Source organism: Genypterus blacodes, unplaced genomic scaffold (assembly GCF_046128005.1).
Source record: "Genypterus blacodes isolate CSIRO-AG114 ecotype Tasmania unplaced genomic scaffold, CSIRO-AGI_Gbla_v1 ptg000036l_1, whole genome shotgun sequence".
NCBI lineage: Eukaryota > Metazoa > Chordata > Actinopteri > Ophidiiformes > Ophidiidae > Genypterus > Genypterus blacodes.
The window spans coordinates 185,064-213,056 of record NW_027466849.1 but is presented as its reverse complement, the minus strand read 5'-3'; the positions used below and the strand labels follow the sequence as shown (position 1 = coordinate 213,056).

The 27,993-nt window shown below is 40.1% G+C and overlaps 1 protein-coding gene across 1 annotated transcript in view; it reads right to left on the bottom strand.

Annotated features, from left to right (window-relative positions):
- LOC142996105 (CUB and sushi domain-containing protein 1-like) overlaps positions 1-27,993 on the bottom strand; it is a gene marked incomplete at its 5' end in the record, with an annotated part of 226,024 nt that overhangs the window by 71,864 nt on the left and 126,167 nt on the right. The window contains 12 exons of the mRNA XM_076146995.1: positions 2-193; positions 2,752-2,963; positions 3,418-3,544; positions 6,809-7,000; positions 9,345-9,501; positions 14,603-14,772; positions 16,409-16,597; positions 17,683-17,898; positions 18,375-18,491; positions 24,568-24,756; positions 24,864-25,051; positions 27,410-27,548. Of these exons, the coding sequence (XP_076003110.1) occupies positions 2-193; positions 2,752-2,963; positions 3,418-3,544; positions 6,809-7,000; positions 9,345-9,501; positions 14,603-14,772; positions 16,409-16,597; positions 17,683-17,898; positions 18,375-18,491; positions 24,568-24,756; positions 24,864-25,051; positions 27,410-27,548 (2,088 nt within the window). The remainder of the gene's footprint in view (position 1; positions 194-2,751; positions 2,964-3,417; positions 3,545-6,808; positions 7,001-9,344; positions 9,502-14,602; positions 14,773-16,408; positions 16,598-17,682; positions 17,899-18,374; positions 18,492-24,567; positions 24,757-24,863; positions 25,052-27,409; positions 27,549-27,993) is intronic.

The following is a 27,993-nucleotide window of genomic DNA, read 5'->3' as shown; positions in this document are numbered from 1 at the left end:
CCCATACATGTTGGTTGGTCAGGTTGCCAGAAGAATCGGTTGTCCATGCGGACACATGTGATAGTGTCCAGGCCTTGCAGCTGGTACCCTGGGTCACACTGGAAAGTCATGCTGTCACCGGGCTCTTTACTGTCCCCATAGCGGGAGCCGTTTACTGGGACACCTGGATCGTTGCAGGTTGTTGCCGTTGTGGCTGAAGAAACACACACACACACAGATAACAGGTGGCTTTACCATCTTTGGCAGCTGTTAAAAGTACAAACACAAATACACGTTCCAACACAAATCATGACGTCACCACCTGGAAAAATTAGTAATGAAATGCATAGGCTCCCCATGTCAGGCTAATTATGGTGATTGGTAGAGATGGTGAGATTTGTGTTGCTAATTTCATGATAATCAAGCCTCGCGGTATAAGGTTCAGCTATTACGTTTCAAATTTTGACATTTAATAGAAGCGCTTCAAACAGGCCAATCAGTGCAATTTGTATAAACATTCAGAGAATATGCCAGAATGCATCATGCTTTTTAGGTTTCAAGAAAACTGTGGCAGTAGAAGCGTGATGGTGCATTTTAGCTTTAAATTTATGCCTTTAATCATTGCATTAATCAAGTGTGTGATGCATTTTTGCCTCCATAGAGGGCTTGGATGTTTCTTATTATTAGTATCTCAATGACAAGAACTTGACAAATTTTGATTGAATATCGCGGTGAGAGGTTTTTAGCCCTTTAGTGTTGAACACGTGCCAAATAGTTTCTCTTTATATTTAGCTTGTCAAGATGTGTTTATTTCTATAGGTTCGGTGCCTCGCTGGGCTCCCGTGGTTTGTTTGTTTTCTAAAGACTCCCAGACTAAAGTGTCAGGCGCTTATTGTGAAGTGTATGTCCTACAGCATTTTCTGTTTATCGGTGTCATGGAGAGAGCAGTGGGAAATCAGACCTGCTTCAGTGAGGTGTGAAGGCTTGAATACATGTTGGAGATTGTGACTACTTGGTTTCTGGATTTTTTTATTTTTTTACTGCATCCAAAAGTGTCCAACACATTTGACAGTGAGAGAGAGAGAGTCAGAGAGTTAAGAGGAGAAAAGAGAGGCAAGAGTAAATTATATTTGCAGAGATGAAAGATGGAAGGATAATTTGTTTACAACATACCCACGTGTAATCAGAAATATTAAGCTTCCATCATGTTTGTGACTGCACATAATGTATGTTTCATTATTGGAGCAGCTTGCCCTCTCATCAGGCAAACAAATGAGCTCACCAAGCTTCCTTTGAATGTACAAAGGCAGAATTGATGTTTAAGAGCCTTTAGAATATATAAAATAAGTTGAAGTGGCCTTTTGTTAAGTTGGGGAAAGAGAGTGTACATGATGTCTGTAAATATATACTGTATATTGTTGAAACCTACAGTTAAGCTTAATTCTCTTAATTCTCTTTGCATAGGGTTGCATCTTTCATTTTAAGTAACCATCTATCCATCCATCCAGCTAACCAACCAACCAGGATTTATTCCCCTATATTATCCGTCTGGTAGAACACAGAAAGAACAGGTTGAGGACAAAAAGTAAGACAAAAACAAGAAAAAGGAGAAGAGGAAGATTTGTGGTCGTGTAAATCACTCTCTCAATAAATCCACTAACCTTTCTTTAAATAATTTGGCGTGATGTCCAACAAACAATTGCTTAAGCAAATCAACATGAAAGTTCATGTCATCACCATAGCAATGACACAAACAGATGTAGTGAACGTGCTGTGAATATAAAGCTTTGTGTTATAAGGGAATCAATTGAGAATGTTGCGGCACAAGCGCCATATGCATTCTCTTTCTGTGTGTGCCTGTGTGTATGTGTGAGTTCACTAATGTGGAAAATAAGCTACAAAGATAAGATGGTCTTGACCGTTTTGTTCAGCTTTCCAACTTTTCATAGTCTTTGATTGATTTTGCTGCTACAGTGAACGGATGTGACTTTGGCCGGTGATGCATATTGCACAGACAGGGTTGCAGCTGCTCGACCTGCAAGGCCATCACAGCAACCAAAGGGCTCAGTCTGTGCAGGACATGTGTGTCTTTTATTCAAGGAAAAATTGACAAATCTTTGATGACAAAACTATACCCTTTACACAAAGTGATTCTTAAGTGTATGGCTTTGAAACCACAAACAGGAAAGTAAGAAACTCTGTTGATGAACCTAAGCAATGATGGTATATTTATTTGTACTATTAATAATCGTTATGACAGATTTCATTAATCATTTGAGATTTGTGTTACGATCTTTAGTGAAAAAGCACCAATGATCCAGCCTCTGACTGTCTGTATGTAGCTACATTATATTTCACTCCATCTGATTAAACAAGGAGCATTCAAAAAGTTTCATTCTCTGGAGGCTGTAATCATTAATCAATTTTGCAAACCTACTAACTTTCAAGGCACTGGTGTTTGTGCTGTAAAATAATTAACTATCATGGGATGAAGCAGCTTTATTAGATTTATTTCCACAACTTTTGGTTCCCTACACTGTGCCTTAGGCCTCTGGTAGGCTCTTCCTTTACTTAGTCTTTGGCCCACAATGAGATATTAAATTCCTTAACAGAAGGTTTTTTTTTTGTAAGAAATCACGTTAAACCCGGCAATAATTGATTTTCTTATGGCTAGTACAAATTAGGTTTCTCTAATAATGCGATTTTTGCCATTTAGTGTCTCCCCGCTATGTGAATCCCATTAACGGCTTTGATTTATTCAAGGTTACTTACTAGAGAACTGTATAGAAAATCCTTGCTTGCTGATAAAATAATCAGAATCAAACTGGAGGGTGAGGATGTTGAAAGTAGAGTGGATGTCCTCAGGCAGGGCTGGGCCTGACCATTCTTTCAACAGGATACCCCCATCTGACGACCCAGATGGACCGTCCCAGACTCTCAGGATGTCATGGCCAACCTCAGTGTCAAACACAATGAAGTGGAGGCTGAGAGCAGAAAACACAGAGGCATTTAGGGATGTCACCGGCTGCAACGGGCATAGCCAATGTGTTGAGAAACACAATGGTGGCACAGTAAATAATGTGTGTACTCACTACCACAGCAGTGACTTTGGCATTAAAAGAAATCGATAATTAGCTACATTTACAGGCCGTCTTCTGTGTTATCATAGAAAGCAGGGATATAATACAATACATCCTATATACTCCATATAACTTGATATATATTGATATGTGATATATACTGATATGTTACTGCTCTTATATATCACTAATAGCTGTGGTAGGTACTGTCAACGCCTATACTGTAAAGACTGTAACAATATGGTAACAACTATTTCTCTCATCACAAATGTTATGGCAAAGACAAAACCCAGCCATCTAAATGCCACGTCATACAAATGACAGTAGTTTCTGATATTTTCAGATGCTGTTAAATTACCTGATAGTCTTGCCTGTATCAGCTTCGATAGTCCAGGTACAGTGCAGGTTGTTGTCATATGGAGCAGGATATCCTGGGGACAGAATCCGTCCAGACACCGCCCCAGTTAGGTGACCTCCACACTCCGCTACAAAGAGAAAACATGTAAGGATTGGAAACATTTCTATTGTGTTTTTATTCATGTTTAATTAGGGGGCAAGGGTAAAGCTTACTCATTAAATTATATAATCTACACCTTAAGCTGAGCATTTACATAATCATTTCACATGATTATTTATATATATCGTTTATGATACAGAGTACAACCAGACCAGCTGATCCAAATCGAATTGTTTTCTGTAGCAGCACGTCTCCATAGGAATTAGTAATGCTTTACAGTAGAATTACCATTAAGACATTGTTGTGACATTTGAGCATTATTGAAGGGGGTTGAAAGTTGTTGCATTAACATTTCCTAAAGCAATCTTACAAAATGAAACCACTTCACCCACCACCGTAGTATTAAATGGACAGAGAAAACATTGTAACAATTTTAACAACACTGAAACTTGACAACTCACACAGATTTGTGAGCTGTTTCACATTGCCCAAGTGCCCCTTGATATCAGCAGAACCTTGGTATCATATTTCCTGCTCCTCTTTTGCAGCCTCATTACATTCAGTTTATCTCTCAGAGAACCTGTGACTCAACTTAGCTGTAAATTATTCTGAGGTATGAAGGTTGAGATAAATGAGAACCGGTTAACAAAGGTTTGAATCATTAAATCGACCTTGAATTATCCCAGCTCCTGAGATTCAAGGTTGGAGGATAACTTTGATGGCTGTTAGTGGCTTGATGTAGAAAAACAACACACTAATTATTCCATGCATTACAGATAACTGTTAGCTGTGTTTGTATTATTTTAGCATTATATTTGGATTTAATAGCATATCAAATAACCCATAAATGATATCAGAAATGAAAAAAGTGAAAAAGAAAAACACTAGGAACTAAATGAAACTCATATTATCTTATGTATATATGGTAGCACACTGAGCCAGCAGATTGCCCCTGTGTGTGTGTGTGTGTGTGTGTGTGTGTGTGTGTGTGTGTGTGTTCGTGATAAGAGCACACCATTAAAATGGTTCTGCAATCTACAATGCTATGACAACCTGCTGCCGTCATATTACCTCAGGCAAAATCCGCACAAACATGCAGATATGCACAAACTACACACACACACATAGGGAGAAAGAGAGAGAGATAGAGTGTGTGTGAGAGTGAGAGTGAGAGAGTAAGAGAGACGAGGGCAGAATTATATTTCTAAGCATATTCATTTCATTTGTACCCACCAAGCCACCCACACACACAGCCACACAAACAAACACCAACACCCACACCCACACCCACACACACAAACACAAACACTATATAAACAGTGCTAGTGTGTTAGTTTAGACCCTGGTGATGGAAAATGTCAGAGGATGGAGAGACTAGTGTGTATCGTGAAAAGTGTATAGAATTGAGGACACTAAAGAAACAGAAAAGGACAATTATTTAAGCATCAGCCACTGACTTACCCAAGACAGAAAAGCAGTGAGGAGGTATACTGTTTATAGATGAGCAGCTAGATAAGGTGACTGCATTTTACCAATGGATAAAGCTATATTGATAAAAAGTAGTAGCTCTAGGTTTGACTTAATGTGGAATAGGGACATGGAAATAGCCTAGACGGAGCATTGATTCCCAGGCGCGTGATATGAATAAGTATCGCCGACCTGTATTGTTTTATATTGTATTCCCACACCCCCCCTCGTCAGACCGATCGGCCAAAGGGGGGCGTAAAACAATTCAGATCTGTAAAAGGGGGGCCCTGCAGAAAAAGTTTAGGAACCACTGAGCCTAGAGCAAAGCCAGCAAACCATCTCCATGCCAGCACACGCAGACATGTGGTTGAGTCAGACAGAGAGGGCATTACACAGACAAAGACAGATATTTGTCCTGATAGACGGACAAAGGCGGAGGAGGACTAAAAGGTCACGAGAGTAGAAGTTAGCGCAGGGCTCTGCAGGCACATACTCTCCTGGCGTCGAGGGTGCAGATTCGCACACACCGACACACATTTCTTCACCCACATGCACTTATTCACACACAGTTCACCGTTAGCGACTATGTCCGGCCACAGAGCTCAGGTGTGTTGGCAGGTTTGGCCCTACGAAAGGGAATTCCAAATTAACATCTGCCAAGTGTCTGTTTCTATCCAACAAGGTGGAATTATCTGGAGAACCACTTTCACATGTGGGGCACAAAATACATGTGGAGGAAGAACAAAATCTGCATTTCAAAGTAAAATGCATCCTGCACATCCACTGGTGGCTCTTGAGTAATAAAAATCATAATAATAACTAACTAAATGAATCAATCAATGTCATTGTGTTTTGGCAGGTCACAGAATCCAAATATTTTGTGCATTCCTCTACAACCTAATTAAGAGCTGCCAACCTCAGCTAAATCGGCACTGTGGCAGCTTACATGTTTCACTACCTGTGAAATATTCAAATGTATTCTGAATGTGTCAAATGAGAAACCTTTTATTTCTGTCATATCACTGTCTGAAAAACAACCTAACGTTGTTGGAGTGCTGGGAGAGAAGAGCTAGCAGGTGTATAGTTCACAAAAGGGACAACATGCACGTCCATCATTCCCTTCTTTTGGAATAATAGATCTCAGTCTTGTGCAGTTTCAACTGAAAACTGATCTCTGATGCGTTAACATTTGTTTATACATAATACATTTGAGTGGCATTTCCATTAAAATTAAGTTGCCTTCTTATCAAATCCATAAGAGGGTGAGTAGGTGGTTGGGGTTTATCATCACAGTTACAACCAAAAAATAGGTTGTTACTCCTGTCAGCACTCAAAAAAGACTCCATTCCCTGACTCATAATTAGTCATCCTCTGAGTAGATGTGAGCATAGTTCAGATGAGAAAGTTTACTTTCTCCAAGTTTTGGAGACAGTAAAACTCAACTTCTACTTTCTACTATAACAACATTCAAAAATAAATGAACAAAAGAGTGCATCGTACACATGTCTTCATTTCTGAACTGAAGGAGGCCCTTCGATGAGAAGCGAATTGCATCGAGAAAAGTCCAGCTGCCTTGATCTGCTACGGCTAAGTTTAAAATGATCTCACTGAGAACCTTCATAGACAGCTTGAAGGTGCTTGTACTCTGCTCTTAAGTGGTGAGAGTTCAGTGGAAGAGAAGAAATTCTCTTTCACTGGCAAATTGTGTGATACCTTCATTTGCTCGATATCTTTTCCTTTTTCACAAAATTGATGCGAATTGAAATCCTCACATCAGTTTCTGTCAAAATAATGAATGAACTTTTACTTATGTTGGCATACTCACCAATACAAGACGGAAGCGCTTTGTCCCAGACACGTCTGTCCCCACTAAGACATGTGAGTGTACTACTGCCATGGAGACTGTATCCAGGGTTGCAGGAGTACAGGACGAATGTGTTGGCATAGTGACCGTCATCCTGGATCTTGTAGCCATAGCTAGGGACACCTGGTTCTTCACATCGAACCAGGTCAAAGCCTAGAAACCCACACACACATACGGATTAATACATTCCTCATGCAGCAGCATTGCACTGACAAATAATCGTGGTGACTCTCAGTTTTTGACATAAGGTCATCCTATTCCTCTCCAAAATCACACTGATGGAATTTCCAAGTTGGAATACTCAGTTTTAGTGCTGAGGAAGTTTCTGCAAATTCTATTCCACACTTTGTTCTATGTTATTTCAAAAATGTATGGGGTTTTCTGTAAGAGATCATGATACTGTGTGGAAATAAGCAGTACCAGTGGTAAGGTTTATGTTTTAACAATGACAGATTCCTACAGGAATCAGTGGCAAAATCAAATCAGACGCCACAAAATGTCAAGTTGGACCGGCAGACACAATGTCATCAACTCCAGATAGAATATATTAAGTGATATTTCATTTACCTGCAGTGTCATGTCTTTTAGCCACAGGCTGCTGCCGGAGGGTTTGATTAGATGACTTGAAAATGGCTAAACTTCTTACCAGTGGAGTAATTATTGTCAGGCTTCCTTGTTTTTGTATTTTGCCTGTTCGCTTTGGTGTCTGGGTTCGTGCTGTGTTCTTTGATCTTTCTCTGCAATGTCTGCTTTTCGGCCTTTGAACTTTGTCTCTGACTTCGGAGATAACTACTCATCAAATACCTTTTTCTAGTCATACAAACTTAGTCTGCCTGCTCTTTATTTGAGTCGTCTTTGCAGGATTCAAATCTAAATGGAATTGTTGGTCCATCAAATTGTTCTCATTCATAAAACCACATTTTGTAAACTACCTGCATCCTCACAAGTGAGCTATCTATGGTTTTGAGAGGTGTGACTGCACTTATCCCCAACTCATCCATTTCAGCAACACAGATGTCTTGGTTAATGTCTTGAACAGATGTATAAATCTAGTCTGTAAAATTGTCTGCAATTAGAGCCACTTTAGTCAATCCCCGACCCTACTTGAGAAGCCATCGCTGCCTCCCACCATTAGCTGTGTCTCCCTTCTTTCCCCTGTTAAAAGTTCTATCAGTCTCTCTTATCAATCCATCAACCCATCAATTGCAGCAGAGCTTTGCAGAAGGTGACACCGTCTCTGCTTTAATGACTTGAAGATTAATGGCTGTGTAATGGTTTAGCTGATATACAATGCGTCTTTATATATGCCCATCGCGCTCCATCCATTTGCCCCTCCATCCACCCGTTCATCCACCCATCCTAGCACTCCAGATGTTTCGCTTTCTCACCTTCTTGTAATGACTTGCAGATTAATGAGCTCCTAATGGCCTCTTTGACTTACACAGCAGCTGGCCTTCCCCTCTTAACACATTCTTTAAGCCATTATGGTGTACAGTAAGATAGAAACCCTGCACAGCTTTAATTAACTTTGCAAATTTGAAATCAAGACTTTTCCTACCACAAAAAACTAAGTACATTTGCCGGATCAGAACATCCCGTCAAAGTAACTGACAAGAATAAAACTCATTAGGGAGGCTACCCCAGCAGACAATAATTAAAAGAATGGCAGGAATCTCTGACAGGAACTGATCAGTCTTTGAGACAATAATCTCCCATATGCCAGACAGGTGTGGCCATGGACAGGGAAAGCAAGAAGACATTTCTCAGCTCAAAGCACTAAGCACAAAAGGAATACTCAAGTCTATCTACATTTAGCAAAGAGATGCAGCAAGTTCCATGAAACCTTGTAGGACAATGTCTGACGGTTTGAAATATGTTTGGTGTGGACACAACACAGCTCACAATGTGGTGCCAGTACCATGTTCAATCAGGGCAAAGATAACGTTTCAAGTTTTGCCTTCCAATGTGGCAGCAATCCAAAGAGTTCAAATAGTGATGTACCTAGCGCCCAAGAGCCGGATCTCTTTGAAAAGTTGAGGAATCACCTAAAGACTAAAAGTTTTTTCCTTTCTTCCTAAGCTAACGTTCACTTGACAATATCATATTATATTTGAACAAAAATGTTTCAACATGACTTGCTTTACATCACAAACTTAAGGATATATAGAGCTCTACACAATGTATGCTTGAGTATGTGTTCTGTATGTCTTTCTAGTGTACACATATTTTCATTATGATTGACAGCATATGGAGTTGTGTCAGCTGCTAATTTTCTGACTGAGAGCAACGACTCTCTAGAGTTTTGTAGTACACGACAGTCATTTTGCTCTAGGGAGTAACAGCTAATCATGATGTGACTGAAGCAACAACCTATGAAGGCAACAGTGCAAAAACCTTCCATAGGTTCATCTTTAGGGAAGCTTCGCCAGAAACTCTGAGGCACAACATTTATATTCAACATTCAATACATTTTTCATGAGAAAATCGAATGACTCACTCGTGTATGAGAGGCGGAAGCCTGGATCGGTTCCAGAGGCATTGCTGTTGAACTCCAGCCACAAGTGATTGGAAGTGCTATTGATGATGTTACCGATCATGACGTCACGGGTAAAGTTTCCAAGGAGACGGGATGAGCTATTCTCTCCATCATACGCCTGTCAATCAAAACACAAGAGGAAAGACATTGTAGAATCTATCGGCGCACAAAGGAAATCATGTTGTGGATAATGAAAGATATAATGGATGATGAAGCACAGCAGCCTACATGGCTCTGCATTGCCCTATGTGAAAGACAAAGAAAAGTTATCAAAAGTTAAAAAAAAAATAAAAAGGGATCACTTTGGGTTATTTCCCAAACTCCAATCTTCCATCTCTGTTTTTTTTCCTCACCTTGCTCTATTTTGCAATCAGTGTTCTCTCTCACTCTCAGTGCTCTCTCTCACTCTCTCTCTTTCTTTCTCTCTCTCCCTCCCTCTCGCTCTTTCTATTACTCTCTCTCTCTCTCCCTCCATCTTTCTCTGCCTCAGTAAAACTCTGGTATGGTTAATGAAAAGCCCTGCGGCTCATAAATCAACATGTCACCATATGCCACCTCTCCCTCTCTTTCTCTCTCTCTTTCTCTATCTTTCTCTCGCCATTGAACAATCCATGCACACCCCCATTTGGTTTCCTTTTGTTTTTCCCCTCTTTAGTCTATCTTTTTCTTCGGGGCTCGGGGTGCATCCGAGCAAATTTAGTCGAGTGCTGTACCACCAGAGGACATTTTTCTGGGGACTTCAGCTTGGCCGACCCTTTCTTCTGTGGTGCCGGGGCTAAATATGAGCCACTAGCAAAATAAACTGTAATAAGCTGATTCATATGTTACACAAGATTTTAGCCTGAAGCTTGCAGCAACTGTCAGACAAATGGTTGGTGTTCAGCTACAGTCACAGGCATTAGCTCCATTACTCTTAGCCGGGGGGAGGGGACTAGCATGCTAACAGCTGGACGGATTGGCACTTTAGGGTTTTTTCCTGCGCTAAATGTTAATTCTTCATAATTAATGGACACACTGTAACGTTACCAGTCACTGCATCTGAAAATATTTAACTCAATTTATCTGCAAAGATGACTGCAGCACACACACTTCTGCCGTATCAAGGTGTTAGGAACAGAAGGCTACAAAATCTATTTTTAATTACACTTTTTCAAGTAATGTACGGCCGTTTAAAGTACACACAAGTGCCAAAATGCTCGATAAACATTAAAAATGCAGTTGCATCTAACAGCCTTGAAACACATAAATACGGAGCCAATATAAACGGCGAAGGAAATAAAGGGCGCAGATAGGATGGACTGATCGCGCAGCTCAGTTAATCAGCAAATCTATTCGAGTTAGATGGGACAAATACGCTTCAAATGGCTCATGGTTTCATTAGCGTTAGTGAGTTTTGATAGCAGAGATGTACAACGCGTGCTGAATGTGTGCTGAAGTCTCAATTTCAGCTCCTGAAACGAAACGTGCTTATTAAAAAGGGACAAAAACGTTGGAATCGCATAAATATTTAGCAAAATGTTCCGTCAGCCTGACATGGAGTTAAGCAAACTGTGGACGATTTGAGACGGTAACATTACGAGTCTGACCTAATTTTACTTGTGTTTATAAAGCTTTCCCCATGAGAGACCAACAGGCGTCTGTCTTGGCTCTTCTTTTTTTACATATTTAATGCAATGAGTGCTAATGCTAATGCTGAGACACTGCAAAAATAGTACAGCAAAAAATCCTGTATGATGAGCACTGAGCTGAAAATAAATCCTGCTGCTTGTTTATATATATATATAATATATACAGTATGTTTTAAGCTTTTGATCATTTAAAGTCAATACACATGTTTTAACTGGATAACGATAAAAACTATATTCTGACACTAAATTTTTCCACTGGCACTCCTTATTTAAAAATGTATCAGCACTAATCCACATTACCGAACTTTAAGTCAGCACAGCACATTCATTCTTTTTCCATCTTCCTTTGGTTACTGACCAAAGTTTTAATTATCAATGGACATCACACTAAATCACAAAGTATAATGAAGGAGCAAAGTCTTAAATAGTGTGGCATCCCGTGTGTATGTTTGTGTGCATGCGTGTGTGTGTGTGTGTGTGTGTGTGTGTGTGTAAAACAACATTTGTCACATAGAGGTGGCGAAAAAATCACTCATTAAATAAGATTTTTGATGATGAATTAAATTAGAATTGTGATGATATAAGACATTAATCTTGATATTGTTGTTTCATTACTAGGGAGAGATTCTTGCAGAATACAGAATAGAATCCATTAAATTTGCATATAATAGTAAAAATATTCATGAACTAAACTTTGTTAAGGATTATCAGTAAATCTACGCAGAATCCAAAATCAAAATGTTTGTTAATTTACTATTTTGATACAACTGAATGGCTTAATTGATGCACTTACACACTCTCTCTCTCTCTCTCTCACACACACACACGCATAAACAAGCACACAATCGTGACTTGTGACGTTTTGCCACTTGTGAGTCTGCCTCTGTCGGGTCTGAGTGCATTCTCTGCTATGTCTGCACATTGAGTATATCTGCTTCTATCTCACACACTCCCCCCTGACCCTTCTGCTTTACTTATTCCCCATGGTCTTTCTTTCTATCCTCGCCCTGTCTCTGGGGCTTAATGTAGTAGTCATCATCAGTCCATTACCAAGTCATGAGGCTGTGAGTCACGCATTGTCCGTGTCTAAGGCTTGGTATCCAGAGGTTTAGGGTCAGGTCACATCACCTCTTTAGCTGAATGCCAACAGACACAGTGGCATAAGAATGGACAAACGCTAGCGACGAAGAGTATGGAACCACCTAGGTCTTAATGGTATTGGTGATCTTGCTCTGCAGTATCATCATAAACAATTACAGTGATTCTATTTGCTGTTTATGTTGACATTTTACTGCCTTGTGAACAGAGAAACGCTGTATAAAATTCCTGTAGGAAGTGGTTAGTGTTGGAGCTGCTCCATAGTAGCACATCTCCCTGGTTTTTGTTACAGTGCATTTCATCCTAACTCTATCAACATTGTAGCCAAAAATGGGGCGTAGTGTTGTTTGCCACTTGATGAGATTGAGGCAGGAAATAATCATCATTAATATGACAGACGAATGTTCGTACATACCCACATCTACAGCGGCGCACACAACATGACGTAAATGAAAACACCATTAAGTAGTGGCCAATTGTGCAAATGGAGTGTTAATTTATCGCACTGGTAATCAACACACCTCATTTTGTTGCAACAGTCTTGGTTCAAATAAAGGATACTAGCAAATATTATATTTCATATTTGATGTGTCTGTCCTGCAATCCACATTGTGGCATCACACTGGCCTGCTTAACCAAGTGGGTGCTGGTTTGGTGTCAGTTATATTAGTTATTCGGTCAAATTTCTTGAAGAACGAAATCAAACTTAGAGAAAGAGGAATGGACCACCGTGTTGAATCAGACACACCATCATATAATGTTATCGGTCAGGGGCTTCAATTACACAGAAACACATAAAGGTCTGGGGATCTAAAATTCAATTAGGAGGAAAGCTAATCTACATGACCATAACCCAAAAGGTTATGGCATTTAAAGGGATATTGAGCATGTTTATGTCCAGTAACTATCATACCATTATATCAGTGTCACCTTCCTTTAAGCTGATCTTTACAGGGATTTCTCCCTTTTATAAATATCTATTCCACTGGGATACTTCCACCTTATACAAAAAAGTTAAGCCCCCTGAAAGTCAGTGAGAATACCACTAAAACAATCCAACCACAGATAGGCTCAAACACTGCTGTAGGCTAATACCAATGATACACTCTAACCACATACTGGCTTAACCATGCCCCAAGGCATAATACACTTAAGACACATTGTGAATAGAAAGAGTTTGCTGGTGTGTGTGTGTAGGACAGCCTGAAGACTGTAAAACAGCTCACACTGCTCACACTCCCTGACTGACACTGAAGCAAGACCATGTAGCAGAAAGTGTCATCAGGAGAGGTTATGGACCGCAGGAACATTTGTGATATTCTTACTGGTTCAGAAGCATAACACAAGAAGGTCTACTTAAATATGTAACATGTTAAAACCACAGTAAATCTACAACATCTGCATTGAAATAATGGAATTGAAATGAATGAAAAAGAGACATGTCATGAAATTTCAAGTCCTGTTGCCATAGCTGCAGTTTATACATTTATATTCCATTGGAATATATTTATTTTTCTGTTGTCTATACTTGCTGTTGCCATGTTACACAACACTAATTAAATGAAAACACTGAAATATTAATATTGTAGTGAGTCTGTGTACAGGTTTAACAGAACTGAACTGTTTCAATGTTCATTCTATGGATATCCACTTTGGCAACACTATCAACCTGGGTAATAAATCCCCTGCAGAGAATATACTTACTTCAACCCTACAATATATGAAAGAAACGTAATCTACATACGCATGGGCTTAACCACATGCTCAGTTCTTGTCATGTCATTTAGGTCCCCGTAGTTACAACCTAAACGACCTGAAAAGTCACTACATAGTGTTAATCATGTTGCCCAGCGGCATCAGAGGCTGTTCACATTAATCTAACAGGCTCCTCACCACAGTGTCTATATTTATCAATATCTCCCTCTTGTAAATGTAATATAAATGTACCAGAAACTGTAATGTCTCTCACTGATCGCTTCTAATATATGTTACATAGTGGAATACACTATGGACTACAATGTACTTAACTTTTGGGATTAATTGATTGATTTCACTGGCTCGAACACTATATACCATATTTTCAAGGATTACTATTTCCAGCCTACATGAACCGTCAAATCCAATGATGATTTCACTGTTTATGTTAATTATGGCAATTGAATCACACTTTTCTCTTCCAGCCTAATTTCACAATTTCACAATCAATTTGCTCAGATATGCACCGTCTACTACCCGGTATCTACACGCCCATAAATTGGAATGATTTTTTATTCCAACTTTGTGCGCAACAGTGTATATATATACAGCATATACTGTTGCACATAAGGTTAGAATAATTGTCTATTCCACCTTAATGGTTGGCCGTGTAGATAGCTTTGGGTTAAAATATAATATATGCACATGTATGTGTGTGTGTGTGTGTGTGTGTCTGGCTGTGAGGCCAAATTATGGATTTTGTACGAGCTGAGTTGGGACAGTGTGTTGAACATATACCTTGAGGTTGTCTCCATCTTGCAAAGAGAAGCTCTCGGCTGTCAGCCTGATTCCTTTGCCCTTTTCAGTGGTGATACGGTAGATGCATTCATGGTTGTTATCATAGTTGGAGGGGAAGTTAGGGGAGAGGAGAACGCCTTCCTCTCCTACTGATGAGGCTCCACACTCAGCTACAGCAATGGTGTAACGGGGGAGAAGAAGACAGAATGGATCAACATTTCTACAGAATGATCCTCCTGCTGTCCAAATAACAACACTGGTTTTTGTGTAAGAGGGGAGAGAGGAGAGGAGAGGAGAGGAGAGGAGAGGAGAGGAGAGCCCCACCAATTGCACATCAAAAGGTAAAAGAGAAAAAAAGGTGCATTATATCATATAACCACAAAGCTTTCAGGACAATTAAGAGCAATACAAGACAGGGTGTTGCATGTACTGGAACAGAATTGAACTCACTGAGGAATAAATAAGGTACATTCGCTGCTCATTTCATTCCAGAAAACCATTTTTGCACAAGCACTTTTCTCAGAAGGATCATAAATGGAAAACAGATCTCAGCAAACAGCACAAAGAGAGAAGGGAAATGACATGACAGAGTAGTGAAAGAGAGAAAGCATGCAGAAAAGAACACAGAAAGGGGGAGCGACAAAAGACAGCGTATTTATACTTTTCATATTGAAGCTGATGCCCTAATTATCTACCCGAGGACTGCCTAAAACAGAGAGGAGGGGAAACAGACTGACAGACAGAGCTAAAGAGGGAGACACAGAGAGAAATGAACCCAGTCAACATTGCCATCTGTTGTTATTCAGTTTTCTCTTAGTCAGGCCAGATCTCCTGACAGATCAGGCTATTATAGCATCACTCAGCCGGTTCTTCTCAGGGCTTGAAAATTACCAGCAGCCACCAGTCAAACACTCATAAATTAAAAGTAGCATACACGTAAATCCTGATACAAATATCAGCAAATCCAATCCAGCTAATAGGCAAAACTGGAAAAGTAAAAGCAACGGCGCTGGTAAATTTCCTTTATGCCACTGATAAATTATTGGTACAAGAGGTAAAATGCTGATACATTTGCTCTAGTCAATGTAAGTGTAAAATGTTACTTTGATAGCTGTTGACGTGTCCCTTCATAGTCTAGACCTCTTAAAGTCTAGTTATGATAAAGTAGTTGCATCACAAATGGCCATTGAGGAATAATCCTAATTTACAATGATGTCGAGATGCAACCTAAAGAGAAAACAGGGGAAATACTGGGAATAATATTCATAATAATCTAGATTAGATAGATTTGTTTTCAAATTGAAAAGGGTGAAGTATGCAATATGGAGGAAATCACAGCATCAAAGTCAATTGTGATTCTAAGCCATACAGCTCAAAAGTTATAATCAGGAATGTAATGCAGCCTTCATGACCTTTGACACCAGATTTGGTATTCATTCATAGTATTCAGACTCTGCTCTTCACTCTTTTTTACCATTCTGTTCTAGGGCACTGCAGAAGAAAAAAAATACTACAATCATTATAAATGAGTACCGAGTTGTTCAAATTGAAGGTATCTTCAGTTTCTTGTGTCCATATGGGGACAGATTCTTCAAATCTATTCTGCAAATGTCTACCAAGTCATTCCAGGTAAGAAGGAAAATAATATAGGATGGAAGTTAATGCAGTTAAGTGTTCTGTCATGGAGAACACAGGGGTGTATGTTATCGCTGTCACCTGTAATAAATCGACAACACATCACAGATTTAAAACAAATAATGATACGAATTATAATCCAAAATTGTATCTGTCTATCAATTGTCTTACCTATACAACGAGGTAGTGTGTTGCTCCAGACTCGCCTTCCTCCTCCTAGACAGGTAATTTTGCTGTCGCCCTCAAGTCGGTAGCCATGGAAACAAGAGAAGACCAACGAATCGCCAACTCGAAATCTGAACCCCATCCTCCTGCTAAACGCTGGTACACCAGGGTCCTCACACGGCTCCAGGTCATACTCTACACAACAAGGAAGAAAATGCTTCATTTCTTTTTATTAACTGAAAGGATGGATTATCTATAAAAAAACTTTTGCCTTAACTGACACAAATGTATATAACATGAGGTCAAGAAAACATTGGGGTATCAAAATGTTGTTCAAAGTCGTATGATGCTTAAAACCTGCACCTATAATGTATGAGGAGTGCAGCTAGAATTACAACTTGCATTATAAAGAATAATTCAGCTCCCTTTAGTGCAATGCAATGTAATATCAAGTCGAATATGATGGTAGTAGTGATGTATAATAATCAGTCCATTTCTTTGTATTCAAAAAAGCTAAATAAGGTAGATTTGTTTCTTCAATCATCCAACTTGAAAAGTGTGGACAGAATCATAAATTCATCAGTAGAGTGTGTGCAGAATTGCGTTGCTTGCTATTCTCTGGTTGATTTATCAGTGTTTGGTATATCAACAACACATTTTGCACTCCAGGTTTCAGTACAAGTGGACCCAACACCCTAGGAAATACTCCATGACAACCTTGACTCTGTACTGTTTCAATGTAGATCAAAATCTAATCCATCCAAAATCAATACAGCTAAAGGTGTTCCAGGCACGTCCAACTGTGAGACCACACAGGTAAGCCCAGAAACACTGGATTATACTGAACATCTTTGGATGAAGAAGAGCTAAAGAATGTGGCCAGAGGAGGGACATCTAGGCTATGTTGCTAATGAATGAATGGATGGATATCAGAATGGATATTTTTCTGTCTCTGACAGAATGTTGACACCTGACCCAGTGCTGATGATGATCTGTGAAATTGAGTCTGAGTGACGTGACAGGGTGGTTTGACTATTTTTTTGGTAAATGACAAATTTCAAGACATCTGATCATCATTTATAAGGAAAATTGACTGATGCAGACTTTGTCCAATCAACTACAGCACCCAAATTCCATGAATCACTTCAGAAAGATTTACGTATACGTCTAGGTGGATTCATTCTATCCTGCAAATAAATGTGTGAGTAACTTGATTGTGAGTAGTTTCAACAGTTACTACAAATATGTTAATTATAACGTAATTAACTTGGTATTCTTACCTGAAAAGGTAATATTTAACCCTTCATAACTCATGGAGAAGTCGGATATGAATCTTAGCTGCGCACTGAAGTTCCCGTAGAGCCCTGCTTTGACGCTAGGGGGCAGCACTGAGCCCGTGAGTCTGGCTACTGGAACCAGGAAATCGCTGTCCTCAGTGATTGACAGGTAGTCATGGTTCTCCTCCAGATGGAAAGTGTGGAAAACCAGATGCACTCCTGAATCAATGGTTACAAGGAGGTAGACAGCAGGAAACACAAAGAAAGAGATAAAGAGAGTTGAGCATAGATATGGATCAACATTTACATACAGTACAAGCATATACTGACAAAAAATCAAACGTTATTATCCAATGATATCATTATAGAGATGTGTGTACAGTACAGTGTGTGTTTATAGTCAAGATGCAAAAGCTGGATAGTCACCCTTTTCATACTGCGGAATGGAACAATTACACGGCCCTTTTGAGCATTTTCTGTAAAAATTATCTGCTGCATGACCAATTTCTCCAAAAAAGGGTGGAAATCACGCCAAGCGTTTCATATCATAATTAAAGGTCAAAGTTAATGAGTCTTGCATCACCTCATGTCCCCCATATTAACTCAAACTATTATCAGGTCATTAAATGAGCGTCACACCATATTCACAAAGCAGGAGACGCATGCCTGGCTGCAGTGGCTTCAGCCTCTCTCACCTTTCCCATGTGACACCTCTATGGTCCAGGTGCAGTTGAGGGAATTGGGGTAGAAGTCGGGAAAGCCAGGAGAGAGAATAGTTCCTGTTTTGCCATAGATGTAGCCTCCACAAAGCGCTAAAAAGAGACAGAAAGTTATCAATGAAACAGTAACAGATAGCACCTTGAGTTGTATCGTCGTATGAAATGTGCTATGTGAATGAAGACGGATTCTTCTATTGATAGACCATATAGGTTATTCTTATTGCGAGGGATGTGTAGTAAAAGTACAGAGGTCGTGTATAGATTGTACAGATGCTAAGGTGAAACAGTACGAGCTGGTTCAAAAGACAGAATCAAAGAAAGAGCAAAGAGGTGCACTGATGCAAAGACAGAGGGTGATAGGACAGGCTATGTTGAAGAGAACAAAGATTTGAATAGAGTCCTCCTCACAGGGCTCAAACTAATATGAAACAGTTACAGAACATACCGATTTGGAACAGAAACGAATATATAAAAGTGTGATGTGATGAGCAGAGATAATAAATCCTCTTTTTCTTTCTCTCTTTGCCTGTTTTACTTCTATTGAGCTCATTCGGCTAAATTCCAATTTAAGTAGTACATGGAGGTGCTTGATGAGCGTGTAATACAAAGACCATGAACTGACTCAGCTGGAATGACAAAGTGACATTAACAACAGACCATCAACTCAATAATATCATTTAATAATTTGTCATGTAAATTTGTCAAAGAATGAAGCTTTTTCTCCTTCATTCATGACCTTATTCAACCGGCATCTCTCCAAGTTAACCCCGTCTAATGATCAAACTGTGCAATATCCCAGATGTGCAATATGTAATGTTATGTAATGTAATGTAACATATTCATTCATCAATTTGCAATTTTGTACTTAGTTGTACTGTTGTACTTTTGTTAGGCTCTTTACTTTTGTAAGGCTGCTGTAACGTGAATTTCCCTGTTGTGGGACAAATAAAGGATTATCTTATCTTATCTTATTGATATACCATATTAAAGCATGATGATATTGAATTGAGTAATTTATTCATTTGAGTTTGGAGAAAATCATCCGGCTTTCGTGCCCCCCCCCCCCCCCCCCCCCCCCCCCCCCCCCCCCTCTCCCTTACAACATGTGTGCATAAAGACAGAGACAGCTTGTTAAAGCGTATGTGTGTGAAAATGTGAGCTGTGTAACAATATGAGGGGGCGAAAAGAATAGGTGCATCTTGCAGAATTTGAAAGTAAAATAAAAAAGGCGGCCGTCTCTTCAGTGTTAAAGAACAGCAGTGTGAGACGATGAGACAGTGACTGTTCCTACCTGTGTAATTATCCTCTTTTAAAAACGATGCAATGGCACTTTTTTTCTGCAATTCCTGTGACTTTGGGCACATCTAACAAGTTGTTGCCTCTGTAAACACTGCAAGCTTCAAAATGTCACCGCACTCCTTCAACGCCCTTCTCCCTCGCAACATAAAAAGAGCAGTCGATGCTGCGTACTCTCTGTTTGGCAATGTAGGTGACCTGGAATAAGATGATGGGTCTGGCTCTCACAGGCCCTGTGGCAATATTGAAAGGAAATGTGGAGGGATTCTTTTTTCTATTTATTTAAGACAGTGTTACATTCATTGATTTTGGTGGGTGTGATATGAATAGAGCCAGAAAAGGTCTGACTTTTCCAGGTAAAATGTTAACTGCACCACTGAGACTACACTGTTAATATAATAGCTGTTAATGTCTTCATGTTTGTGTATGAATTGATGTGAGGCAGTAGGGCCTTTTCCCTCCACCCACTCATTCTCCTGGCTTTGTGTTGTTTGCAGAGTTACTTGTATATACTTTGTACATTGAATTCCAAAACTTTTCTACCGTGTTAGGAGCAAAAAGCTTTTACTCCACAGTGTAAATGTTTAAAGAGTAATGCAAATCATCATCCTTAAGTGTCCACATTACTTCTGTGAACAACACTGAATTGTTGGAAAAGGATGTTTGTTTGTGTTTGCTGGAGGCCTCAGTAAATAATAATGGTATTACTAAATAAAAAAACACTTTCTTATCCATACATTTTCCTCACCATAGAAAGCCTTTTTCCCTCCACAGGTCAAAGAGCTACAAGTTGGTTGGACTAATGGATTAATGAACTGATTAACAAAAATCTCAATCATATAAAAATGTTTTAATGCGTGCCTTTCCTATGATCTGCCTATCTACAAAGGCCAATTCCATTTGAGTCAAGGCATATGCACTATTACGAGTGAAAAGACTGTCTGGAAGAGTTTTCCCTCTAATGTGACAGCTGTCTGAAGTGGCACGCTCGACTAAAAATCGAAAAGTGTCACTGTGACCCTTTAAAAGTGCTCAGGTTACACGGCTATGAGACAGCCTGTGTCAGTAATCTTCGTACTTCTTTTGAAGCAGGATTCTTTTCAACAGGCAGACTGAGTCAGACATGATGTACTTAGCTCCCATGGCAGTGTCAGCTATGCGCAAACACTGAATGATCATGTCTGCAATTGCCCAGTGAGCATTTGTTTGAGGAGTGCCTGTTGACCTGTGTAACATGGCTCAGCCTCAGGTCACTGTGGTAAGGTTATTTCAAAGTTAAAAAACCCTATTGCTGCAAGACTCTATGCTCGGGTCAAAGATGTGACTGATACCTGGACCAAACGTGGACCCCACTGCAAGTCTCATTCCAGGCACTGCACCTCACCCTCACCCGTCCCAAAGAGGAAGTGGACCCTGTAGTTTGTGTTATTTTGGTTAAGCACAAACACCTTTGCAACCTTCTCCTTTTTACAGTGAAAAGCCTTAGTCATAGGGAAAACACTCGCATCAGGGCTGTCTTTTCTAACTAATATTGATCAGCTGCCACCATTGTTTTTTTTAGCTCCACAGAGGGAAGCTCATCACGGAGCTTTGTCTCAACTGTCCTCATTTGCACTTGTGCCTGTGGAATCATTGAATAATTGGTAATTCATTAGGAATTAGCAGCCCTGAAATCTGATGTCTGATTTAAGATCTCTGTAATACAGTCCGAGTCAGTCTCAGTCGGCTGCTGATTTAAACCAGCCATGACGGCCTTTGAACTCTGTTGTGGGTATGTGTGCGCTTTGGTGATTTCGAAAGCGTTCAGCTGTATAAGAGGTCCAACAGGCATTTCTTCTGTTCTTCTGTTTGAGAGTCACACGCTCTACACACTCTCCTTTAAAGTTCTTTGAAGCATCCCATTTTTGGACAGAGGTTCTCTTTGACTGAGCATTTTTAATACTTTGTCTCTGCGGACTTGCCATCTTCTTATGTGTCATTCTGTTGAAGCATTTCTCTTGGCAGTTGTTTGATGACTTTGCCTCATTGATCGCCGTGATCTTAAGCTTGGCTTTAGAACTTGGCCTCACTGTGTAGACAACTTCGCCTACTTTTGAGGAACTTTTGACAACGACTGCATCTCTCCATCTGGCACTGGACATTTTAACGTCACGGTCATTTGCAACAGTCAAAGCTATGGTTTCTGTCTTATAGGCACCATCTGCTGTTGTGAATGGATATCGACATTCATATCTAATCCTTCAAATCCAAGATAACTAAACTGTCAAAAATGTGATTTACAGAAAAACACAACTTCATTATTCACATATTCATTCCATATACACACCATCAAAACCTCATCACAGCTGCGGTTGTTGAATGCTATCTGATAAAAAGAAATTGATGCATTGAGGTCACTTTTTCTTATCCTTAACCCTATGGGACAACTCTGTTACTCCATTAGTCATTATTATTTATTGTTGTTAAAAATAAAGAATTATTTGTTATACTTAGTTTTGGGTTGAAAGCTGTTAATTAGAAGCTCTTTTTGATTTTGTTTGTAGCAGGGCAAGAGGGAAATCCGTTGTTCAGGCTGGCAACACCAACGTGTTGCGTCTGTCTGCATATGAAATGTTCACAAGCATGAGTAAGTTTTGTGCAATTGTAGTTGTGTGTCTGATTTCAATTAAGTTTGATCGACCAATGCCCAGCTTATTTGTTGAATACGTCTGTAATATTGCCGGCAGAGCCGGAAACATGTGACATTTCCTTTATGCAAACTACAGGCATCATTAACACAACAGCCGTCTTCCTCGATAGCCTAAGGCCTAATTAGTCAGAGAACAGCATGGAATCCAAACCATTAAACAGACTCTGACCATCAATAAACCCATAAAGTAGCTGTGGACACCACAGCAGGTGTGGAATGCATAAAAAACCTTTTCCAAATAACACTTTTAACACAATCAACAGCAAAACAGGCCGGTCACCAAGGGACAAGGTGCATAAGTGAAGCTGTAAACAACAGAAACACAACAGCAGATGCATCCCACAAACATACACAAAATCAAAACAGAGAAAGTTTGCACCATTTTTACTCCCCATACACTCAATCTCAAAGTTGCCTCAGCTGTTACTGGGAAAACTACCAACAAAGCTTAAGTCAAGAGTAATCACCCAAAGGTGCCATTAGCAGGTATTTTGTCGATCCTCACCGCTCACTGGCCTCCCCCTCCATTGCTGATAGCCATGGATGAAAATGATCTCATTTCAGTTCGGACACTTCTATAGTACCATAAAGCCTCCTACCTCATATGCAGCATCATGGGAATTCACATGTAATGCCTGATTGTGAACTGGAGTTTAATATGAGGTGATAGATTTCGCTTTGACGTCTTTGAAGTTATCAGGTTCATAGCACTTAAGGGGGATATACTTTTACACAGGATCTCTCTGTGCACTATAGTTTTTGTTGGTGGTGGATCGTACATTGCAGGCGCAGTTTGTATGTTATTGTTGCTTGTAGATATTTAGCCGACTGATGGTGATGGTTAAAATGTTATGCAGACAGTTTTGTTAAGAATCAAAACTTCTTTCCTGCTGTCTGTTTTGTGTACATTTTTGGTTTCCTCAAGTCCTGGTCTCGTGTGGTCATTCATCATCAAGAGCCGGGCGAACAACAACAGGCTGGATTCTTTGCGGCATGTTTTTCTGTTTTTCTGCGTACTCTTAATTCCATGCTGTGCTCAGGGCAATCTGTAACCCTGTCCCTGAGCCGGACCAAGCTCACAGCGCTGTGCTATTTGTTGTTTATATCCATGTGTGAAATCTATGTGCCGTGACCTTTAATATCGGTGGTACAGCGTTCATCATCAATTATGGTCTGTGATTTCCTGTTCGATCCTGGGTACATGATTAGCTTTGGTGTGCTGTGTGGATAGGTTTTCCTGTCATTCTGTAAATAGTGTGTTGACACAAAAAGTATATTTATGTTATCATCAATGATTGATATCCTTGACTATGTTATACTGTAGTAGTAAAACTGTTGATTTGGGCCTGCAGGCACCATCACACACTCTGATCCACTCCAGCACTGATTAGTGTCTTGCTGTCACTGCCATTCATTGCTGCTGCTCAGTGTTCCATTTGTCTAACAACTGCCAAAAACACAACAATAGTTTTCCAAAACACAACAACCTAAACTGTGAGTAATTTTCTGAAGTGACATTTGTTTTGTGTGTGAGCACCTGGAGCTCGGTGTGCATTCATAATGTGCTCACAGTGCTTTAGCATGCAAGAAGGCCGGCTGGTTTTTGGCAGAGTGGAGCAGATCGCTGCAGGGACCCCACAGCAAGATGAACGTCCCTGTTGAAATGCTGGTGCTGATGGCATCGGAAGATGACTGCATGATTCACAAACGAGACTGCTTTGAAAGTGGGCTTTGAAACTTCATGCTCCAGGGTGAGATTATGGAATGCCCCTCACTGCTCTCATACACAAGAGATGGCTGAAACAGGTCTGCAACAAGAGCACCTTCCTCAACCCTGTCCGTCTCCAAAAGTGAGCTGTATCCACTGCCTCGCTATGAAAACAACACTTAGCTAGAGTTTGACCAAAGCTGACAGCAGAGTCGTTCACTGTTGCCTCAAAAAGTGCTCTCAGCAGCATCTTTTCTCAAAATTACTATTTTTTTTTCAAAAAGCGGCACGCTGTGCACATTTTCTTCTCCAAAGGCACTCGTACCCTTTCCAAATAACAATGTGTTGAGCTTTAGAGAACAACATTTTTCTCTCTTGTTTTGAGATGCTGTCATGCATGAAAGAGGTGTGGCAAATAAAGAGAACGGGATAGAGAGGAAAGTGGACAGAGAAGACAGACTTGAGAATAAACTCACCATCGCAGCTGGGTAGAGAGTGACTCCACTGATGATTTTGATCACAAATGATTGGCTCCAGGTCACTCAGTGTGTATCCTGCATCGCAGGTAAACGAGACTTGAGAGCCAATAGCAAAGATGTTCCCGTGGCGGCGACCATTGACAGGGATTCCAGGGTCGAGACAAGAGTCTAACTCCATTTTCACACCTGGGAATCACACAAACAGTCAGAGAGGTTACACACACACACAGAGGCTTAATGTAGTAGTGGGAGCGCTGAATCTAAACAAGATAATTTCACTCCGCCTGCCTCACCTTCATATCGGATGCTGAAGCCGGTTGCAGAGCGGCTGTTGTCAGTGGTGAACAACAGGAACAAAAAGTTGGTGGTGGAAATCAGAAAATGAGGCGCTTGGGTGCCGTGGTATTCACCAATCAGAGGGGAGGAGGCTGAGGGGCCATCTCGGATTTCAAGGGTGTCATAGTTGACCTCAGTCTGAAACCTTGACGGAAATGCACAAATGAACCAACATGTACAAGTTTATATGACTGATACATATATAATCGGTGTGCAAATGTCCCCGGACACCAGCTAATGGAAAACAGTCACTGTCATCAAAACAATGAATCACACCTTCACACTGGAGGAGAGACTTGGCAGCATTTGTTGCTTCATAGCTGCCGCACATAATTCACAGAGGTTGATTGGTAAATTCTGAGCCTTGCATATAAATCTGCAACCCAGAGGCGATGCAGTTATTACATTTTGAACACAATCTCCTTCCAACAAGACGCACAACTGCCAACATTTTGTGGGGGTTTTGAATGGAGGTTTTAATTGGAATCCTTTTCCACAAATGCATCACAGGTCTTCTGACATCATAATTTTTTCATGCTCCAGTAATTTGTAATATTTTGAGTACATGGGAGTCTGCAGAATAGCAGTTTAGTTGTTAGACCTACTCCTACAATAAGGAATTCAAAAAGCATATACCTCTTACTCCAAGACTGCCATTAGAAGTACAATTTTTATACAAAGCTGCTTACAAAGGAAGAAAGAAATTACAGGCGTGTTGCAAGTTGTTGCAGTACATCTGAATAGCAATAATTCACTCCATCACATACTGTTTGGCTTTATAGCAACCCATTGGATAGAAACTGCAGGCTGCTGAAAAATGGAGGAAAACATCAGGAGTGGGGAGACATTTCATACAGGTAACCTCATAGTGATTTTAACCTGTTTCACCACTTTCTATTAATGCCATAAAAAGGCTGAAGTGTTATCTCGCAGACCACTAGCAATAAATAAACACTGCATGCTCAGACAATTAACAGGTCACTGCAAAGTTACCAACAATGGAGAAAGGTGCAAGATGGCTTTCTAAGTCATGTCTCACTATCAGTATATTAAAAAATAAAAGAACACTGACAATGTGTCTCACCAATAAATATGTGCAAATCTTTCCAAATGTCTTTCAAAATATCTACTTAAATCAATGGAAATGAACATACTCATGCATAGTAATATATTCCTTTCTTTTTTAGACATCACAAATCAACTTTGGAAGCATCTATACAACTTGAATATGATGGTCTCTCATGGATCTTCTGGATTATTCCTGGCATTGTTGCACTCACAGGCTTTCCAGGACAAGGGTCATCTTCAACAATCCCCCTGACATGTTTGCATTATACTGACAGTATCTTCACAGTCTCATAAAATGAGGCATACCTCCCTAATGCTGCAATCATGTCTTGATCGCTGGTTTTTGGCATTGAGCCTTTTCGATACATTCCATAAATCACTGCTTGTTGACCTTCTTTATCCAGCTTGTACAGTATAATTACTTATTAATGGATTTGAGGAACATCTATTGAGTAATGACTTCCATACAAACATTATAGTTAGTTAGTCAATCAACCCTCATGTGCAAACACTCAGTGGCAGGGATCGTTGGGAGGGAGTAAGGAGTGATGTTGTACAAAGAGTTCATTTTCATGCCAGAATTAAAGGTGGTGGTGGAACGCTGAGCATCTTCCAAATGGTTTTGGGTCTGTGCAGCGTCCCAGTGTTGGGAGCAGCACACAAGGTAATAACACAGCCATAACAACCTGTCAACCCATATGCTGAGCTAACTGAATAAGTGAATGACATTTCCTAGCAGCTTATTTGAATAACTGATCACTTTAATAACTGCATAACTACCTATCTAATCAACTAGCTCAATTAATGACTTTCTTCTTTTCTCACCCATTTCTCCTTGCGACAAAATTTTTGAGTATGGCCTCTTGGCTACTGACTCTGAGTCCTGCTGGTTATCATTCTAGGCTTGACATACAACACCAGGTGAACACAATTAACTACTTAGTTTGATAAGAACCAACAGCGCTCTGAGCTTTCAGATTAGGGAAACACTGGCTGACTCCATATCACAAGTGAATAATAATTAACTCACCTCTGCACTGCACATTTGCATGCAGTCTGAATCCTACGCAAGCCCACGCAAATGAAATACCATGTGGTTGATGAAGACAACTTGACCTTTCCATCGCTTCCCAAACAGACAAATTTCAGCGACAGTAATTTCAGGCTACGCTGCATCTGCTAGTGGCTTGTTTTCAGCGAAAAAATGTAAAAGCCAGCATTAATCATTTACTGTAGCAGCCACATACAACTATATTTAAAACTGAATGACTAACTTAGAAACCCTCTGAAACGCTGGCCACTTACTACATGCTACACTAAAAAAAAGTTTATTAACATGGAAGTGGAAGGAACAAACATAACAGTTTCAATCAATTAGTATTTGATTGATTATGTAAACTTTAACAACCCAGAAAATCCTCTATCTAGCATTTACCTGTCAAAATGTATCTTCACAGCATGCTCTGGCTGTGCTTCAATGACCCACTGGCAGTTGAGGGAATCTTTGTAGAATGATGGCCAGCCAGGAGACAGCAGAACGCCAGTAGGAGCTGTGAGATGACCTCCACAAGGAGCTACAGAGAGGGGGGGAGGGAGGCAGAGAGAGAGAGAGAGAGAGAGAGAGAGAGAGAGAGGTGAGACATCCTTTAATTACGGTTATCACTTTAATCACCTACTAAATTAATTTTGCTCAGTTTTCATAAAACGCATCTGGCAATAAATGTAAAAGCTTTTCTGCAATTTCAAAAATCCAAACAAATAAAACAGCACTTCGGGCTAAACATTACGGTTCACTCTTTGCATTGCCGTTTTGTTTTAAAATGCTCCATAATAATTCTATTGGTTTATGGTAATGCGTGGGGGAAGGAATTTTCATATTTCGACACGATGTGGGAAAACTGCTCCTCGCTTCCTTGCTACTCTATCAACTGCTGGAGGCAAAGCTGGCAGGTATGTGACACTAATTTATAGCTGCTTCATTTATTTATAGCACTTTTAAATCCAGGGATTGGGTTTGTT